Consider the following 21,149-nt stretch of genomic DNA (forward strand, 5'->3'; position numbering starts at 1 on the left):
TGGCAATGGAGCCGCCAGGTCACCCGTACTGAACGGGTCGTTTTTATTTTGGAAAACAGCATCCGTATGGATTTGTATTGTTACTACAATAATTACCCAAAAAAACAGAAAGGCTGGAAAAGGTAACCAATTACAGAGAGGTGCGTTGAATACAACAGCTCATAAAGCAAGACCATAAACACGGTTTGCCTTAATATCGGTTGCCATGCGCTTGAAATAATCTCTTTTTTTTTTGGTTTAACTCCACTTTCAAATCCACCCCTTGCACGATTCTATCACCGTGCAAGAATAGCTTTTATCAGAGCAGTTGTTAATTACAAAAAAAAAGAAAACAAAAGTTCAATGTTCTTACCGCACTCCGATGCTGTCTCTAGTTGAACATCGTGTTGATGCTATTTAGCAAAAAGTCGAGTCTATCTTTGCGTCACATTGCACAGCATTCTGCGAATAGTAGCTACACGTAGAACAATGTCCTACGGATGCCTTCAAGCATCAAGAACCACTTTTAAGCGCGCCTCAGCTTCTTGGAAAGCACGAAGCGAAATGGTCCTTCATCGACGGCGTTGGGTTACGCAAAGCTCTCCTACCTTTCAGTCTCGGGACGGCAACCGATGCCGAGGACTGGGCGACGCCACGTGACAATAAATCATTCCACTGGGCGAAAAGTTTTCGGTTTTGGGCTGTGCAAGTGCCACACCGGAACGGCGGATTGCTGTCTGCCCGCGCACGGTACACGTGGTTCAAAACATTTCTATCCCTTTCGTCGCTTCTCCCGAACGCCTCTTCATCGTGAAAACTTTAAACCCCTGCTAAGTGAGCAAGGTTGTAGTGGTGGTTTGAGGCTAGGTTTTGTTTCGCCTGCCCGGAGATCTCACACTGGAAACTGATTTTACCCAACCCAGGGGCAGGTCGTAGTGGAAACTCCCTGAAGTATTGTTAACATTTACCGGAAAATGTAGGACACATTCCAACAGAGGGGAAACCATGTCGGCGGGATTCGCGTGTAGCTTACGGTCGGGAAGCTGGTTGGTTAGTGTTAAACATATAAATAACCCGAGGCAAATGAAACGAGATGTACGTGGGAATTGATAGGAAAGGTTGTAGAAAGTATTCTAAAGCTTTGCCAGCGAGAAGCAACTTTTAAGCAGAAAGACAAACAGAAAAATAACAAACATACATTAAAATAAGCAGGAAAATTACTCTCACTTTTTTACTCCTGTAAAAGCTTCACCAAAGGCATCCGTGAAACATAAAACATAATTTGACAGCGAAAATAAGCTCGCGAGAAGTAATCACTCTCGCCGCCGGTAGACTTTTAAGCTGCAAAAGTTCCATCAAGTGTCCCATTTTACATTCTACAATGTGGCACAAACAATGGCAAAAGTTCTTTATTAAGCTGCTACTTTACAAGTGCAAAGGAATTATCAAAAAAAAAAAAAATATTTCCACCCAAAAAGCATCCCCCAAATGGAAGCTTCTGCTGCACAGGACTAAATCAACAGCGAGTTCATTGACATTGGTCGGTCCTTGAAGCGCTTCGGTTCGGTGTTTTCATGCTTATGATAAATTAAATCGCAGCGTGCAGCGTGCAGCGTGCCCGATCGCTTAAGTACTCCCGCCCGGTACAGAGTGGGCTCACAGAGAGAACAACTTTTACATTCACTTTGGTTCTACTGTAGCCTGCAGCTCATGTTCATCGACGGGGAAGGTATCGTAATGCAAGGCTTTCCTCGTAACTGCGTGCACGTGGAATGTAACCGTAGGTAGTAGAAAGCACACGGAAAACTTTTCCCCCGACGCAAGGTTGTTGCGCCGTAAAAGGATGCACCGGTAGTGCTTCTGCTCCTAGAAAACGCCAACATTAGCTTACGAGCTGTGCACACTGACGGTTCGGATGCATTAAAGCCCACCGCCTGAATGAAGCAACACATCCGATCCGAGGGAAGTAAAGTTTAATTTAAATAATTCTCAATTTTGCAACCAATAAACCCCACACCAACCAAACTGTGTAGGACGGAGAAATCACCCACAATGCTCCTTGTGTCCATCCATGACACAACCCTCTAGTCGTCAGTGTGAGGTGGGGTAGAGTTTGAGCTACAGTTTGAACCCGCCTAATGGACAGGATCGGCCCCGAAGAAGGCTTGGCACTACTTCGATCGGCGCTAAGCATACAACATAACTGTCAGCCCGTCGGCGGCATAAATTAATGGCTAATTGTTGGTTTTATCGGCCCGGCCAGGCCACACCAGGACAGCAACGGTGGTGCCCGGTGGGCCCCAACTGCTGCCTTGTTGGTTTGTTGGGAACCCTTTTCTTTTTATCGACCTCCTATGGTGTGAGTGGAGTTTTGATGCTCCAAGGATCGTCTTCGTTCGGCTTCGAGGCCGCTGGACGGTTGCTTTTGGGGTGGTGGGTGCAGGTGCAGGAAGGTAAATAAAACCCGCTAGCAACATGGAGGTGGACATCCCCGGCCCGCCGGGGTTAGGGCAAACAACGCGCTGGTGCGCGTGTCGATACGCGTTTCGGTCTCATGTTGCAGCCAGCCCCCGTCGCCCTGGTGGTTGGGCTGGAAAACATCCTTCTTGTGAGCGATTTAGTTGTGTTTGTTAAATGTTTTGAAAGTTAAATAATGAAACAATGTTACGCTAACTTTTACCTTAAAGCTCCAGTGGAATAGCAAACAACACGGGTGCCTTTCGCTCGTAAATGTCATTGACACTACGACACCAAGAGGGGCAGACACGTGACAGATCGCGACGTTTCAGTGCGATGGCACCGCCTGCTTGATAGTGCTACACGTTTGCACAAACAAAACACACACACACAAATACACATAGATAACTTTCCAGTCCTATTTTTGTGTAGTCTAATAACGGTGTTAGAGAGAATCGCAATAACAACAAAAAAGCGCTCCAAAGTCTCGTCATCGTCAGTTTGCAAGTCGGCGGCAGAGACCGGGCAAGGGAGCCAACTGTGCGAACATATATCGGCGAACAACCACGACATCACTCCGCTCTATCGTTTGGTCTGTGTTTGGTTGGGCGACTGTTTGGTTTGTTCCTGTTAGGTGATAATTTATCGTGATGGACGAGGGTAAATATTTAATTAACACATTCGACAGCCCGGGAATGGAGGAGATAAATATATTTAAGCGGCTGGCTCTCTCTCTCTGAGAAGGACACATGTTTCGTGGTGTCGCGAATTGGCGTTTTTTGCGTCGTGGTTATCTGGGTGGGCGAGATGCGTTTTGTTGCTGCGTTTACTGTTGCTCTTCCCTGCGGTATAGAGTGTAAGAAGGGGTTTAACGATGATTGAAATTGAAAAATTCAACCACGTTCCCGTGGTTTGCGATCGTTTCGGAAGTGTTGTTAAGTACGGACGGTGGATTGATTTGCAACGTCGCACTGCTAAGGAAGCGCCCTAAACATTCATCCCTTACCCTCAGCGACAGTGGAGAATATACACAGAACAACAACGCCTCGATGAAATACAAACTTGGTAATGCGCACGATACGCGATAAGTGGACGTGGTCAATTAGTAACTTAGGGCGGACAATCTAAACCCACCGCCAGGACTGAGCGCCACCGCCCAAACGATCTTGATTAGGAGACACGGGTGATACTTGTTGGCTGTTGCTTGTTGCTTTGCTAGTTGCCCGATTAGCGACGAGCTTAATGTTTACTGCGCAAATCACCGATCCACTCGATGTGGATTTGAGTTGATGCCACTAGTGGAGCGTGTTGATTAGAACACATGTTAATTAAACGGCATTAAAAATGAGCTTTTTTTAGTAAAATGATGATAAATGAACGGAATATGTATAACAAAATGCCATTATTTACATGCCATCGGTGTGCAAGTAATCTAATAAGATTTGATATAATGTATTATGTATCATAAAAGTTTACTAAAATACGTTAAATTAAATACAAATAATAAAAAACTTTGAGATAACGTTTGTAGTTCTTAAAGATATACAAATATACTATCAATTGCACATATTTGGCCGATAAAAATATACCCACTGATATCAAAACATAACAAGAGACGATGATCGAATCGTTCACAAGAGCGCCATCTATTGCAAAACCTATGCAATTACTTTAGAAGAGTGCTGATGTCTACTAATACTAATTCTTTCACGTCAAACGATAAACGATTTGTTTAGTTTTAATTGCGACAACATTTAAATAATGAATACAAGAAGAGTAAATTCAATTAAGTGTAAATCACTATCATTTTCTAGTGCTATCACAGAAAAGGTAAATATTTACAAATGCTCACAAGGTGTTTCAGCGTTGTGTTTGTTTTCCCCGTTGGAAGAAAGTCTTTACCACACACGAAATGTGGGGACGACCTACTGCTACTAGTGCTAGCACCACCATCACCAACACTACTGCTACTACTACTACTACTGCTGCTATTACTCGTCACCCATTCGCATCCTCTCCGTGCACCCACGGGCATCCCGAGACAAGGCCAACGAATTGCAGCCAGAAATTAATCGCCCACCGGTCCACAAAACCGGTGACGCGTCGAGAGCAAGTCCCAGGGAACCGGCACCTCTCTATGGTCTTCGTTGTCGCTCGTCGCAGGTATGTTTGGAACCGCCTTGAGAAGCTAGTCCCCGCCACCCTTAGACTTGGCTTCGGTTTGCGCGAAACAGGTTAGACCGGGCCGGATCCCGCGGCTTCCCGTGGCCTGCGAGTTGTTGTGATTCCGGTGACACTCTCTGCCGGGGTTTGCGAGCAGATGTCATCCCGGGGAAGTTCCCGAGACGGGGCCCCGTTGTGTTGGGTGCTGGGTGCTGGGTGTTGTGGAGCGGGTGCGAGAGGTCAATGAAACTGCTGCACAGCCTAGGCAAAGTGGTTTTTCGAGGCGCGAACGGGCGCCTCGTGTGCGCTCGCGTGGTTGTGGTTTTGGTTGAATTGCAGCGTTCAGCTTCCCCTGGCACTGCACGAGCTCAGTGCAAACTCTTTAAAGTGTTGCAAGTGCAATTTGTGAATATTTGTTCCAGAAGTCGTGCTGGAAAGATTTCCCTTCATTTGGGAATTAGTGCAAAGTTTGCATTTAATTACAATTAGGCTGGAATTTGTAGCAGCACAGCTTGGCCAGAAGGGGTTTCTTCCTTAAGCTTTCTTAACCCATCCAGCTATAGTAGCAAGCCACTGCAACCACTAGCCACTAGTTCTGTACGAGGTTTTTCCTCTTCACCGTGCCGGCAAGAAGCGGAGAGAAATGTGATTTAGAGGAAAAGTGAGGAAGAAAATACGAAACACCCTGTCAACACAACCAGGCACACCGGAGTGCGATAAAATGTAGCCGTATGATAGCGAATGATCCTCAACACAACGAGTGTGTGTGTGTGTGTGTGCTGGAAATGAAAAACGTCCAGTCGTGTGCATTCGAGCGAGCTTCCGATGGCTCGGATGGCTGTCCTTTTGCGACATGCACACGCGTGGCACTGTGGCACTGGATGATAGTTGCCTCCCAGCCCGAAAGCGAACCTAGCTTTTGCCACAAGCTTTTGCCACCGGAAAATACACAACTCTGCAGATGTGTGTGTTCGTGCGAGTGTTTGCAAAAAGTTCTTTTTTCCAATCCCAAGTTGCCCATGGAGGATTACTCGTTTCTTGGCAATCCTATTCGTGTCACTTTTTTTTTGCCTCCGTAGAAGGCGGTAGAGTGCATTAATGCAACGCGTGTCGGTGACAGCACGCAGCGTAATGTTTTGTGTTGCGCTTTTGTGTTGCTTTTTTTCTTCCTCTTCTTCTCGTAGCTCGACCTCCCCTGGGGCACGGTCGAGTCACGGTCAAGGCAGTCCATGGCAGAGAGGAAAAATCATAAGCTTGTTCGTACACAAAAGAGACAAGATAAAGGCATGCTTTGAGAAGGCTTTTTTGTGCTGGATAGTTCTTTAAAACTATCTTTATTTATTTATACTTGTTTAATACAAAGAAGCTTTGTATAATATGCTCAATGCTCAATGTTGTGTTGACAGCACGGTTCTAATCTTCAGAATTGAAACAAACGTTAAGGAATCGTTCACTACACAGTGCATTTGTGCCCTCGTTAGCATGATCTGATTGGCCAAAAATAGTTCATCAATATAACCGAAACCGATCAGTTCCCCGTTTCCTTACGACAGTCGTCGATTACTTCCCCCCGTTCGCCCCGGCTTTGCCCTCCGAAACTTTACCCAACCGCTCACACTCGTCCAAGCGTTTCGGAATCCGGCACAAACCGGCTCGCGTTGGCCGAAACATTTCACCCGCCATAACTGAACCCATCCATCATGCTACTTTGTTTGGGTCTGATTGGCACACGTTTCGCAGTTTGAAGTCGTCATGAACTGTACACGCACACACACACGCATGCGAGCACACGCGTACGCACGTTCTTCAGCTCTTTTTTCATTACCTTTTGGCGACTGGCCGATTTCCGGTTAGCTGTTGCCTGACGAAGCTGTACGCCAGAAGAGCGAACTGATGATCACCAGCGATGACCATGAAATTTCCGTGCCCGCACCAAAGCACCCGATCGATCATCGGCAGAACTTACGTGCTCCCGCCGTTTTTTTATGCTTCCACTGCTGTTGCTGCTGCTGCTTTATCGTGTTTCTCTTAAACGCTATCCCGTGCTACGTAGTGACTACGGTACGCAAAAGGGCGGTTGGACGGAAGATAAACTTTTTTTTCTTCTCTTCAACATGCAAAAGCCTACCCCATTCCCCTTCCCTCTGGGTGGGTTCATGCGGTTGGCAAATCAATTAATTTAGTGTAAAGAGAGCGAGAGCGAGATGTGGCAAAAGACGAAGGGTGGTGATGGTGTACTCTCTTCCTGTCTCCTGCGCCACTGCGCTATCGATCGGCACGGCAGCACACGGGCACGGGAATATCAAGACATTCCGAGACAATGTTGCAAAATTGCCCATTTGACTTCCCGACTTCGCTGAACGGGGGCGGAAGGAGGGGGTATGGTGGTATGTAAAGCTGGTTTTGGACAAACGTGCCGCAACGACCGCCGAGAGAGGTTCCCCGAGGTCTGGCTGACTTTGATCGACTTGAACTTGACCAGCCCCTTCCCTCCCAGGGGGAACTGGCGCGCGGGGTCGAACGCCGTCCACCTCGGGGGCCGACGACGTTGCGGTCGCGCTTTTGCTATGCGCATAACGTTTTACAGCCCCCGACTATTGATTGATAAGTGGCTTGGAGGAAGTGTGTTCATCTCTTTTGTGGTATAAACAGATTTCAAGAAGGAATTCGGTTTCTGATTTTAGTTGTGTTGTAAAAATGTTGCCGTCTTTCAATCTGAATTATAATCCTGAGCCTAAATCATATTATTCTTATGGTATAAGGAACATAAATGTCGAATAATAACCTCCCATATTCATCCAATCAAGGCTCGAACTCGGGATTGTCTCTATGCATTATCGCGCGTATACGATGCTACCATGGAGTCAGTTTGATCGAATGAGGTTATAACGCGTATCGGTTGATCGACCGATATCGTCTTGAAATTTGTATCCTTGACTGTTTTTAATGTTTTGCTCATATTTGATAGTACTTCAAAGAATGGATCATAATAATATAATTTAATTCAACGTAAAATTAAGGCCAAAAATCTGCTTAAAAACTCACCATGTTCATCATGAATAAACAGCAAAGCTCGTTGATGCGTATTCCCGAATCTTTGCGTGCAACGATTGCTGGCGCAAAATAAATTGATGAGTCAAGTGAAGAAGGAAGCAAAAGAAAGCCACAATACCGCAAACGCAGAAGAAGAAGACGAAGACAACCCGTCTCAACCCTCTTTCCTCGATCATTCTTCCCCCCCACCGGTGGCGGCCGGTCGTGGGACGGTGGCACCCGGTCGTCCGATCGATTATGATCAGGCATAAATTATTGGCTCGAAGATTCCGTTTCGTTTCGTCCGTTAACGGCCGGCTAAAGCGAAGCGAATCAGCCTGGGGAGGAAGCTAGCTGGTTTGGTTTTAATTCGATCGGGGACCACCACGAAACACCACCGGCATGCTGGTCAGCCGCTCGCAGTACTCCCGGGGCCTTCGATGGTCCAAGGTCTCCTGTTCCGGGAAGCAAGTCCCCGTTCGGGCGTGATTCCAATGACCGTGGCAAGAGGTGGTTTGCGCGCCGGAACGGTTAAAAGACGCACTGCAATGTACAGCCACAGTTATTACTTAATTAGTGAAACAAACCACCACCACCAGTAGAGGGAACAGGGAAGCGGCGGCTGTGTGGCACAAGCAAGCGTCAATTCCCTCTCCGTACGCACGCGTTGATACATGCCGCGGCGTAAAGATAATTCTTTTGCGGATGACAAACTATGACTGAGCGCCACTGAGCCACTGAGGCGCGTCCGTCCGCCGGAGCGTACACTTCCGGGCGCTGCGTGTGACAAAATAATTGAATCGCCACCACAATGTGACGGCGTTCTGTGACATTCTGTTCACTCTTGTGCATTGTATCTGATTATGCTTTCATTTCTTTACAAAACATAATATTAATTTATTACTCTTGTTGTTCATAGCTGATATTAAAAAAGGACCAGCAACAAATGCAAATATCCTCTAAAACCAGATTCTCCGCTGAAAGTGAAGAAATTTCCATAGAAAATCAATCCACTGTAGACACAGCACTCAAATTAAATCACACTCATGGCTCAACCACAGTTTACACTTGACCTGGCTTAACATTTTCCCGGAAAAAAAAGTCAAAAGAAGGGCACAGCCACCCACGGCTCAAATCACAACTTCGATCCATAAACTCTTCATTTGAATAGAATTCGTTACAACAGCAACATCGGAAGAGAAGCAAAAAAATTACTCACACGAACAAGAGCATAAAGCCGACGAGAGCATATGTAAACGAGCTGTAGCTTCGATTTCTCGGTCTCTCTCTCTCCCTGCAGTCGATACTTTCGTTAGTCTGAGCCACTCTGAGGCGTGTGCAAGGATGCGTGTTAGACGCTGCATTGAATGTGCTGCATTTGCAACATGGGAAGAGCATAAGCTGAGCTTCTTTTTTTCGGACTGGGTGAAGTGAACCCAATCCATCAATCTAACCATTGAGGGGGTTGTTTTTTTTTTGCTACTCTCCTTTGCCATTGATGCATTTGCCGTTCATCGAGTTTAATGAATTCCATTCAAGGATTCCGGGCAGGCTCGCTTGACGGACCCAGATGGAAGGGAAGGGCCTGCCTGAACGATCGCAGGGGATAAGAATTTCCATACCGTGCTTGTGCTTGTGGCCTGGTTCACGTCTTTTGCTAGGCTCGTGTTACGGCACCCAAATATATACAGTTGTAGAAGAGTGTGTGTGTGTGTGTGTTGAACTCGTTTGCAAGTTTTACTCACTAACATGCATACATTCTTGCAACGATATCGTTTACCAATTGATCATTTCATGTGAACATTTTTCCCCCGGTGAAATGAAACATACCGCGCACGAGCTGCATGTCCTTTTGTGTTGAACTCTAACATTACTTCCATACCTGTAACGCACCACGCTTTGCTAACGGTGCACCGGGTGAACGATGCATCATTGAAAATTCTTGCCGCACGAGTGTGTAAACTGCCATTTGCCAAAGCGGCCCGGGGTAGGTGGGGGAGATTGAATTTTGCCCACGCAAATGTTGCACGCTTTGAAAGCCTTTTCGATGAGGTTTTGAATGTGAAAAATGGTCCATTTTCCACGCCATTTTCCCTGTGCTAGATTGCATTTTTGTGCAAACGACAAAGAGATGTTGTGAGATTATTATTGCAAACAGCAACGTGTCAATGGAATGTGGAACGTGGAACTAAAAATGACACTTCGATTACGGTTCCGCTGATACGGGACCTCTTTTTCTAATGAATCTGTAATTCAGCTGCGCTGAAAACTGGCTACAAAAAAGGCTCATCCCTCAACGGGCTGCTGTTCTGCCGACACCGGCCACGCCGGATAGTGCATTGTTTCTTATTGAAATTGGATTCGAATGAGTTTCATCCGATTAGCATTAGTGCGGCACCGTCCGCACTCGGCCTTTGCGAACGTGAATCCAATAAAGAGCCGAGCCGAGCTCGCAAATTGCCACGGGCAGCGGGAAGCGGCTAATATTCTCCACGCTCCACGCTTCACACGGGATGAAAGGAACAGTGTGGTGCAAAAAGTACGGCGTCAACTGTGTCGTTGTCTGTATCTTTTGTTGCAGTTTTAATGTCAATGTTTCGAGAGCTTTGAAATGAGATTGCCGCTGCACACAGCTCACTTGATTGCGTACACATTCTAGCTGCAACTTAATCTAGTTCCAATTGGAATCTTTTGTAAATTCGAACTCTCGACTGTGCTGGTGCAATCGTGAACCATACTGTGCAATCAACAGGTCGTTCTCGAAAAGCGCACTGTTTACGGCTGCTACCGGAAACTGTACCATCGTACCGTCGCATTTTGCCTTTCTCGCAACCGACCGTGCCGTTGGCCAGCATCTTTGACGACCTTTCGTTCCAATGGCGTATGAAGGCGGCGCACGGCCCGGGGTTGAGGAGCATGCGGGCCGCGAGATCATTGGTATGGGGGGTACCAGAGCCAGTGCGAGCGCCGTCATTCAGTGATTGATTAAATAGCGCTACCCGGGTTCTGTTTCCATTGGCTTGTTGGTTCAATTAGATTCACCTCCTTCACGCAAATAACTCCATCGACACACACACACACACACACTCAAATACGGAACGGGCACATTCCGTTGTTCTGGTAGAATCGTCTGTCGAGCCGAGTCGATCATTGGGACGGCAATATTCGTGGATACTCGTACGAACCCAATGGGAGAGCCAATGTTTGCACCTACATTTCATTTATTTCCTGAACCCTCTTGGCTGCTGCTTCCCCCCCCCCCCCGCTCTCGGGCTGCCATCATGATCAATTAGTGTCGACAATCGGTTGTACCAGTTGAATGGGAAGTGTGAGCGAGAGAGGGACAGGGAAGCCCGATTGACAATTTAATTTCGAGCTTCGACGCAAACCGTTTCCCGTCGTGTTTGTGAAGCGGGTGGCCGGTTTCGATTTAACATTTGGTTTGACGTCGAGAACAAATCATCGTTGCTTTACCGTATCGATCAAATGATCAGTATGCGTGTGTGTGTGTGTGTGCTAGAGTAGATGCATTTTAATTGAATTAAGTGATCGTAGAACGATCATACTTGTCATATTATGCCTGTCGAATGACTGTTAAGATGTTAATAGATCAATAGATCAGTAAAACGGCGTGGAGACAGTAATGATAAGAATGATTACAACTGAATAAGTGAAATTATACAAACCTCAATATCAATTATGTACTCCAATTTCATTTGTAATAAAAATAATCCAAATTATCATCTCTTTAGCTCGAGTAATCATAAAATAATTATACTCAATCGATCACGAACGATCCGTCATGCTTTGTAGCGCAACGTAGAACGTTGCGCAAACCCATTCATGCACCACCAGACAAACACACACACACACACATATTAAAAGCATAGCAATCCAATGGTTGTAGGGCTGTGACTGAGGCTTAGAACTCAACAGCCACAGAACAGGTCGTGTACGATCGCGTCCGAGGCAACGGGCGTCCGAGCTATCGCGTGTGTGTGTGTGTTGTTGGCTGCGCGATAGCCCATGCGGTCCGCATGCGGCTCGTACTTGCCAACGCCGGCCCCGGGGTCGACACCAAACCAAGGCCAGTTATTTATACCGATATCGGCGGTGGGGCTAAAAATAGCTACACTTTTAATAAATTATCTACCCGATTGCTGAACCCCCCCCCCCCCCCACTCCCCCTTCCCGTTCTCTTGGTGATTGTTGTGTACTGTTGTTTGTGTCTCCATTGGGGTGTGTGCTGGCGCATTCGAACACTTTCGACACTTGAGTCGTCGGTTGAGCAACGGGATTATGTGAAAGAGAGAGAGAGAGTGTGTGTGTTGCACTGCTGTTGTTGTCGATGGAAAGGCAAACACCACGCAGCCATTGGACGGACCCTTTTTTTGATAGAAGCGTCTGTGCTGTGTGTGTGTGTTTGTGTGACAACCCCAGTCCCCGGCAAAGATGCTTGACTTTGTGTGCTCCTGCTTGAGAACGTGCTCCTCCAGCGTTCTCTCGGGCTGGAGTGCTATTTACAGCCAACTCCAAAGTCTTGAACGGAGCGTTTGTGTGCTGATGTCTTGGAGTCTTTCGTGCCCGGCTTTTGCACAGAACGTGCGCTGAACCGTCAACGTTGAGAGAGAGAGAGAGAGAGAGAGATAGAGAAGGGCGCAGAACGAAGACGATGGATGGCCCCCGTGCGTAAAAGAACGCAATGCAATGTAGTGTTCATTCGCAGCTCATCAGAATAAATTAAACCACTCAATAGCACAGTGGATCGTTGGGAGGGAGAGAAAAAAAAAACACACACACACACACACACTGGAAGACGACGATAAGTCACCCAGGGAGCACACAACAAACCATCCCCCGGTGTCCCTTAGCGACAAACACACGCGCCTCTGGTTCGATAGGAGGTAAGGTTTGATTGGGGAAGTTGTACGGTGTGCTGGGACGAGAGAGTGTGCGCGCGCCCGTTTGCGCGTTGATTGACTCTGAGAGGAACACATTGAGCGCGGCATATATCCATCTATCTCCAACAATGCACACGATTGGAATATCACTTTTCAACAACGGGGGCACGATCGCCCCTCCCCGCACTCTCCGTTCCGGATGGATAATAACAACAGAGGCGGGAGAGGTTTATTGTGATTTTTAATATGGGTGTTGTTTATTGGTCATAATGTTTAATCGCTTTTCGCGCGTGCTGTGTATAAGGAAGTGGAAGATATACACAACAAAGTAGGGTTGGATGAGGGAGAGCTCTTTTACCAAATGTCAAAAAACAAACGATCATTAGCACGTGTTTAGTATTATTAAAAACGCTTCACAATATTAACAATCATTTCGATATTTGTCCGGAAAAGAAACATCATAAGAGCTTAGGAAGAGAATTGAACCAATACCGTTTGCTGTGGTTACTCGACAGTTTCGCATGACGCCATGGGGACGCTCGTAGTACTGGAAGATTAATTAGCGTATAAGACAAGTCGCAAAGGATGTTTAAATACGAAAAGATTAGCCTACGTGGATTGAAGGAAGCTTTTAGATGCTTGCAAGGATAATTCAATTTAATTATTATGTTATTTTTGGACTGGTTTTCCTAAATTGATATTGGGGCAATATGGTGACAAATTAACGTGCTGGCTCTAATCAAGATCAAGATGCTTGGGTTCATTTTATGACCTCTAATCATATTCTGATTTGTTTTATACCCCTACTTCCAAACAATTCTTAAAATTAATCGTCCTAAAACACATTTTCATCATTTAGAGTGGAATGTTTCACTTTTATTTTGTTGACGATTAAATTGAATTCACTCTAAAGCGCAAGCTGTTTTCCAGACGAGCGCCGTTTAGTGGTTACTGGAGTATGTTTTTGTAACACTATCGGCGCGACATCGGTTGAAACGGAACCACAATCCACAACACCGCAACACAAACCACAACAACAAAAAGAAGGAAAGAATGATGAAAGAGGAAACCTTAACACGATCGCTCAGCCACCACAGAGGCTGGTTTGAGTATGGCAACTGGAACGAGAAAGAGAGAGAAACACACACACACACACTGGGCTCCCCTCCGTACACATTCCGGGTACGTCGATCTCGTTCCATCCATCATGCTGCTGCTGTTGCTGCTGCTGTGGCGAGCCTTTGCAACCGGTTGATCCGGTAGTCACGACCGCGCGCGCGGTTTCGGTACCACGGTGGAGCTATTTTTAGAACGAAAAATAATATTTATTTATTTACTGATACTGTGTCGAGGCGTAGTGTGTGTGTGTGTGTGTGTACGGGTTGTGTCCTCCCCTGTACATTCCAGTCCGCCCGTCGTAGCATCGTAGAGTAGGATGATGAGGGTTTGGTTGGTTCGGCTGAACGGACCTGTTGCTGGAGCGGCCGATTTACAATATATCATCCCCAGCAGCAGCAGCAGCAGCAGCCTCGACGATCCTCCTCCTCGTGTGTCGTCGGCGGTCGTGTCCGGATGATTAACGTTTGGCGATGATGGGAGGGCTTTTGTTGTGTGGCCTCCCTGGCGGCCCTGGTTAGTGTGGATTTTGGAGATGGCCACGAGTGTTTTGTGGAACACACACACACATTCGCTGCCAGACAGTGGCAGTGAACTCTCCAAGAGAGAGCACCTGGAATAAGGGTTTGGTTTTTGGTATGGGCGACCTCAACGACTTGCCCTTTGAGGGTAAAAACACATGAACACATGCAGTTTTTTCATCTGCTCCTATCAATTCCTGTCAACGAATCTCCTTGAACTATTCTTCTTTTGCTGTGAAATCGAAAACAGCTCGTAACCCTTCTTCCCAAACCACTCCAAGCCTTGTTTGCTTGTACAGCTGTAATTGAAATGGGTACAAACAGCGCGGTAGAGAGAAAAAAACGGCACAATGACGACGAGCTCCATGGAAACGACATGGCCGATATTTTTAGCGCCAACGTGTACGCCCGCTGTACGGCAGCTTCATTTCATATTCCTGTCAACGACACTGCCGGACACAGCCAACAGCACAACCGCAAACGGATCTGCCGCGCACCAAACAATACGATCCACTGTGGCGGTAGTGTTTGTGCGTGAATGGAATTTGTCAAAAGCACTGCCGGGCCCCGTGTGGACTGACCCTATGATAAAAAACACAGTCAACAAGGATGTTGCTTGGAAAGTGGTGCGCACCGTGTCTGCGATGGGACAACCAGCCCTCTCCCCCTCCCATTGTATTAGCATAAAGTCGCGCGCGCACGGCCTCAAAAGCACCAATGGGGCGCGGGTGATTGATGTGTGGTTCGTGGAAGAATTTTTGATGTTCAAAGACAATCAAACAAACAAACAAAACAGCCACGCTCTTGAAGAATGGAAGCGCGAATGGGAGTGGATTGTGTAATGTGTACAAAAAAGGGGGATAATATACACATTTGGGAAGGAAAATAAAATAAAAGAGAGAAAGAGAGAGAGAGAAGAGAAAACGATAAACATGCTCAAATCAAAATCAAATTAAAAAAGGCGAACGCTTTCACATCAAACGATCGTGAGACGCCGGGTGACGTCAAACCGGCCGGGTATAGCCAGAGAACTGTTTATAATTACACCTAATGACGTTTTAGGTGTAAATTACAAGAATGGAGAGGGGCTCCGACCAAAGCTTCTAAATAATCCTCAAATTGAGATTTAATGATAGATGATGTGGAGCAATTTTCGCATCAAATGGGACTTTTGGTGCTTAAATTTTAATTACTGTGATTTATATCGTTGTTGATTAATGATGGAATTATGGTGAGATGGCAATAAATTAAACATCCATATTTAATTGTTCAGTGGATAAATGGTCATCAATATAATATAAATTATTTAATTTTCTCATCATCGATTACACAACAAAGTCAACGTGTATGCGTTTTGAATCGGAAAAAATCACCAAAATCCAATCATATCACCATAAAATCTCAAAATCCCATACGAATGTAGTAAACAAAGACAGCGCAAACGGGAAGGCATATGCGCTCACCCGTGCGCTCTCTTGCGACAGGCCAACGAAACCTCAATTTTGGGTTAAAACCCCCTCCACTATCCCGTCCCGTCGCAAAACGTGCACCACGAAACGCTAAATGTTATTTTTACCAATCCGGTTTTGCGCTTTTGTCTGTCGTCCGTTTGTCGTCACCCATCGTCGTCTAGCGGGGTTGTACGCACCTTTCGCCCGAGAGGACCTTCGCCGTCTTCTCTTCCTGGGCGGGAGAGCGAGCGGGACTCAAAAGACAAGCTTCCACACCGGCAGCTTCCAGCGTGTTTCGAGTTTTAGTGGTCATTGATGATATTCGGCTCGGTGTATTTTCGTGGTCACGGCAACGATCATCATTGGCGCGGTGACCGTGGTGATGGTGGTGGTCGTTGCCGTTGTTTGGTATGCCGCACCGAAACCAGGCACCGCCTGCTGGCTGTGTACAGTGCTGTGCTTATTTATGGGTGCATGGAGAGGTATTTACATTTTTGAAGATTTAAATCTAGTGCAATGGATAATTAAAATAAATAATAATTATTAATTAAAACAAAATAATAAAATAATATACAGGATAGTTCGAAAAAAATATAGTAAAATATATCCTTATTTGTCTCAAATTCATAAATTCAGTTACTGAAGTGTAGCTATCATCGAAAAAGGACCAAACTTAATTACTTTCACCTGTTCTTTACGTTTTGTTCGAAAATGTTATAAAATCACGCCCAAATCAATGTGTCCCCCTTTCCCCATTTCCAACGAACTTACCAAACAGCAAACAGCAAGCTCGTTCAGCGCAAACAACGCACCAAATTGGCTTCAATATTGCTTGCACCGTAACCAAGGTGACCAGATGCTCCAACAGCAGACTTTTCGCCCCAAACAAAAAAAAATACAAAGCTTAAACAAACAGAAAGCTCATCCCCGACCCCAATCACTGAAAAACTCAAACGGTCTCAAATGGGTTTCGGAAAATGTCACCCCGGAACAAATGCCGAAATTCGATAAAGCCGTTCGGGTTCAGGTTTTGCCCATTAGTCAGGGTCGGCCCCTCGCACACGCCCGTTAATCACCGTTACGTGCGAACTCTGCGCACCAATGGCGCGAACGCGAGGTCAAGGTTTCGCATCGCGGGACGCCCGTGCTCTCCGTGGTGGTGGTGAAATGTTGTTCCACAGCAGCAGGAAAGAAAGAGAGGAAAAGAGTGGCGTAGGTGCGTGTGTGTGTTGGCGTAGGAAGGTGTAACAAACGCGCGTTACAACGCTCTCTCCACTGTTCGGCGGTGGAAAGCAACGTTTCCTTGATGTTGTTTGTTATTTTAAATGTGGTCCGCCCATAGGACAGTGAAACCGATTTGGCCCGGACAATATTTGATCAGCTAAAATAACATTATTCCGCGTGCGAGCAGCAGTTGAATAATTAAGCTTCCAATCCAATTGCAAACTTTTGTTTGCTGTTGGGCCACGTGGTTGTGGGCATTTTTCGATCAGCACAAACTTCTAAGTGGAAATATTTTGCGATAAGCAAAAAAAGTCTTGTTAACTGTGTTTGGTTTTCCATCCGAGCATGGGAAAGAATTTTGGAAAAATATGTTCAGCCCTCTGAAGCCTGATACCCTACACGGTGACGGTGCTTTTTTCTAGTTTATATCAACTTCTGAAGCCTGAAGGCAGCAACGGAGCAATAGCAGCAAGGATACCGCTACTGAGCGTGTATTATTTTTATGTTGTAGTACAAACACTCCACCTCCACAATCGACAAACATACGTCGGCCCACATACTTTCGTAAAAGTGCCTCCACAATCCTCGCCACCGCGTGTTTGGCAAAAAAGGCAGATAATCCGCCGCGTCTGTGTCGAACTGGTCGGTTCCTTTAACCGCAACAAATTTACATAATCGTATCTCGCATGTAATTGAACCCATCATTAATTATTACTAATCGTTCGTCAGTGCTCGTCTGCGTTGTCAGCACTGAAGAAGGAAATACACATTCCAAAGGATCGCTTTTTGGGCACGGGAAATAAAACTTCCAAAGTGGATTAAACAACCAAGCAACCAAGACCAGAAAGCGAGTGTTTATCTTTGCGTCCGTGTCATTACTTGCAAAGCGCTTAGCTGTAATCGGGGATCAAGTAACAAATCAACCGCTTGTTGTTGTTGTTGTTGTTGTTGTTTGTTCCTCGTGCCCTTTATTTACTAAACAAGCAATACCAATAAAAAAGTTATATTTACATCACCGCCAACGAATTCTGCGAATAAGAAAAGATGAGTTTCAAAATGGATTAAAGAAAAAAAAGATAACAGCTCTCAGCTGCTGTTAAAAGTGGCAAGGTGTAGGCGATGAGGCCAGACGTCCATCAAAACTTTTGATTGGAGTTTTAAGGAAGGATTATTCGTGAGAATGGTTCAAAAGATCAACCAGTATGATCTAAATTGGAATCGAATCTTTTGTGGTTTGCTAGAGTTTCTAGAGCTTTAATTGGAAACTTTGCAAAGGTGTGCGAAAATCGAGCGAAAAATAAGAATAATGGTCGATTGGATGGCTTAACGAGTGTTTGACGACCACTTTTCGGTTGGTTTTAATAATTAAACTTAATACTGATCGTTAAGAAACCAGTGTACATTTCAATCTACTTTCCACTCCTTCAATTTCGGTTTCTCGAACCAGCATTTTAATTGCATGTTTAAATTACCTGTCAAATGTGCAATGGAAGATCAAAAGCATCGATTAAAGCAAAGAACCGACTGCGTAAAATGGGGTTTATATGTTTCGAGGTAATTATTAATTATAATGATGTGAGTTCATTGCATTTAAACATCGGTAAATCGACGGTTTAAAATGAATAAACACTGTGAATAATAATGTTCCTAAATAGCACAGTTCCTTATCAATTAGTCTTGTTAAAATCTCACTCCGTACACACATTTAAACACATCAACACACGGTCGAGTGTCAGTGAGTGTGTACTTCGTTTTCGGGGTATCAAAACCCCTTCACCGAACCGATTGTGGACATCATTACGTACCGGCAGGCAGCTGGAGTGTGCTGGCCACGTGATAGCATAAAGCACTACTTTTACTATTTGCTCCGGTTACCCTCCTATCGCTGCTTCCCAATCCCCTCCAACACACAAGCGCCACGGTACGACATTTGATCGAATAATCTGGCACACTCCCGGCACGTGACGACCAGTCACCGTGTGTGTGCAGCGAAATGTGGTATGGTAAACTATGGTGGGTTCCCGTTCAGCTGAGCAACAAGTGCCAACCTGGTGGAGGTGGACGTGTGTGTGAACCGGTCACTGTGAATCTCGATGTGATCAGACGCCAACCGTATTTGCACGTTCCATCCATTTGTGGCGCATCGTGCCGGGCCGCCGTGTAGGGAACAATAAAGAGTTGAGTGTGTTAACGAGAGGGAAGGGCAATTAGTTGTGCGAGAGAGTTATACAGTACAGTGCGAACCAAATCCTGTTGCATGATAAGTCTATCAGCACCATTTAAGGTAACATTACCTGCTCTAAATCATTTAAAACAATTCCTTGTCACACAATTTGTACTTTTCCGACAATTCTGGACAACTACGAAGTTCGTTTGCTGTGTAATTGAGGTAAAGGAAGGCAACTAATTTTTTTCAGAATATTGCACTGTCATGTGTATGCAAACTTTTCCACCCACCAGCTGCACCATCACGTGCTGAAATGTGAAGCTGATTAATTAAGTGCGCCCCCTCTTACGAGACCAACCAGTTGTGTCCTGTAGTGTGGTATCGGGTTTACCGTGTTCCGCCACTCCACGCCACTCGTCAAAACCCATTAACTAGTGGTTCGGTAGTGATTACTAAGCAGCCTAACATAATTAGATGCATGAGTGAGCGATTGCTCCGTGCGCAGGTGATTACATTTGCGTATTATAGAGTGAGCATGTTGAAGCAAAGGATTCGAGTTCGAGCTCGTACCTTGTTCTGCTAAATCCTCCCTGGGGGAAATCGTGGGATACAGCTCAACCTCATCAGTGGGTTTAGCATTAGTTGGCAAGTAGCGTAGCAGGCACAGATTATGCTCTACTTGATGTTGGCAGCAGGCGCTGAACTTTGTGACATGGGAATGTGCTGGAAAAGTTATGATGAAGCTATGCGCTCCCGGTGTGATGGACTGAAAGTGTTCCGTGTAGAGGAATCTTAAAGGAGATGATGTGGAACAAGCTGTACTTTAAGCTCGCTTAAATGTTATTTATCTTCAATTTTACGGAAAATTACACATTAATTCTAACGATTCTGTGTCTTTCTCTTCCACAGCCGGTGTTCGAAATCGGTTGGAGTCGCGCTGATCGGCCCCATTCGAGGGGGCCATGACGCGTTGGCCCGTCCTACTGCTTGCACTGCTCTCGGTGGCGTTCGGTCATGTGCCGGCCGCGGTCGCCCTAGTGCCCGGCCCGAATGGCATCGGTGGCGGCAGTCTCACGCCGAGCGGTTCCGGCGGTGGTACCGGGAGTTCGAGCGCGCCCGAAGCGTCTGCCTCGGCCGCCCTTCCCTTCTATCATGACCCGTATCAACCTCAGTCACTGCTGCTGCAGCATCAATCAACGAACCAGCAGCACCAGCAACAGCAGCAGCAGTCGCAGCCGCCGCAACAGCAGCAGACACACTCATCCGGCTCGTACATTACGAAGATGCCGGAGAACTCGCCGCACCAGAAGTTCCGCAACAATCGGACGGTGCTGACCCTCGGCTATCTGACCGCGGTCAAGGGTGATCTGATCGAGAAGCAGGGCCTCACCATCTCGGGCGCGCTCACGATGGCGCTGGACGAGATCAACAACGATCCGGAGCTGCTGCCGAACGTGACGCTCGCGCTACGGTGGAACGATACGCGCGGCGAAACCGTCGTCGCGACACGTGTCATCACCGAGATGATCTGCGACGGGGTGGCGGCATTCTTCGGCCCGGAAGGTACCTGCCAGACCGAGGCGATCGTTTCGCAGAGCCGCGACATACCAATGATCTCGTATGTGAGTATTGCAATTGGATTCTATGTTATCGTGGAGTAATAGGAGCCTTTCTTAGAAACATTCAGGAATGCACACGAATCTAGACGCTCTAGCGGGAGTATTCAGATACCAGAAACCATTGCCCCAGAATTGCAATCAAACCATTCACTTAGTGAATTCGTGCCATCTTGTTCGTTCCTTCCCAAGAGCAACGCGTCTTCAATCAGCCGATGTTTTCTTATCAATAATCAAACCATTTGACCGTTGCCCGTTACGTTCCATCAGCCCTGCTCGTAGCGATTACAGCGCGCGATAATGGGAGATGGAAAGCGATGGATTCGACCTTTCGGCTTGTTAGTGGACGTTGACGCCCTGAACCACGTTGCGATGCCTCTTGTTACAACACTCTGTTTGTATGTGTGTGTTTGATGTGTTGACCTGCTGTGCCGCCTCAAGCACCAAGAACAATGTGTGCAAAAGTGTCGCACGAAAATGAATAATGTAGCGCTAAAAATAACACCCACTGGTTGGGTACT

The 21,149-nt window shown here is 46.3% G+C and overlaps 1 protein-coding gene across 16 annotated transcripts in view; it reads left to right on the top strand.

The window, feature by feature from the left end:
* LOC1280523 (receptor-type guanylate cyclase Gyc76C) overlaps positions 1-21,149 on the top strand; it is a 55,354-nt gene that overhangs the window by 17,668 nt on the left and 16,537 nt on the right. For all 16 annotated transcript variants that reach the window (XM_061657376.1, XM_061657382.1, XM_061657372.1 and 13 more), the window contains one exon: positions 19,922-20,634. In XM_061657376.1, coding sequence (XP_061513360.1) covers positions 19,975-20,634 — 660 coding nt within the window. In that variant the 5' untranslated portion in view covers positions 19,922-19,974. The remainder of the gene's footprint in view (positions 1-19,921; positions 20,635-21,149) is intronic.

Source organism: Anopheles gambiae, chromosome 3 (genome assembly GCF_943734735.2).
Source record: "Anopheles gambiae chromosome 3, idAnoGambNW_F1_1, whole genome shotgun sequence".
Classification (NCBI taxonomy): domain Eukaryota; kingdom Metazoa; phylum Arthropoda; class Insecta; order Diptera; family Culicidae; genus Anopheles; species Anopheles gambiae.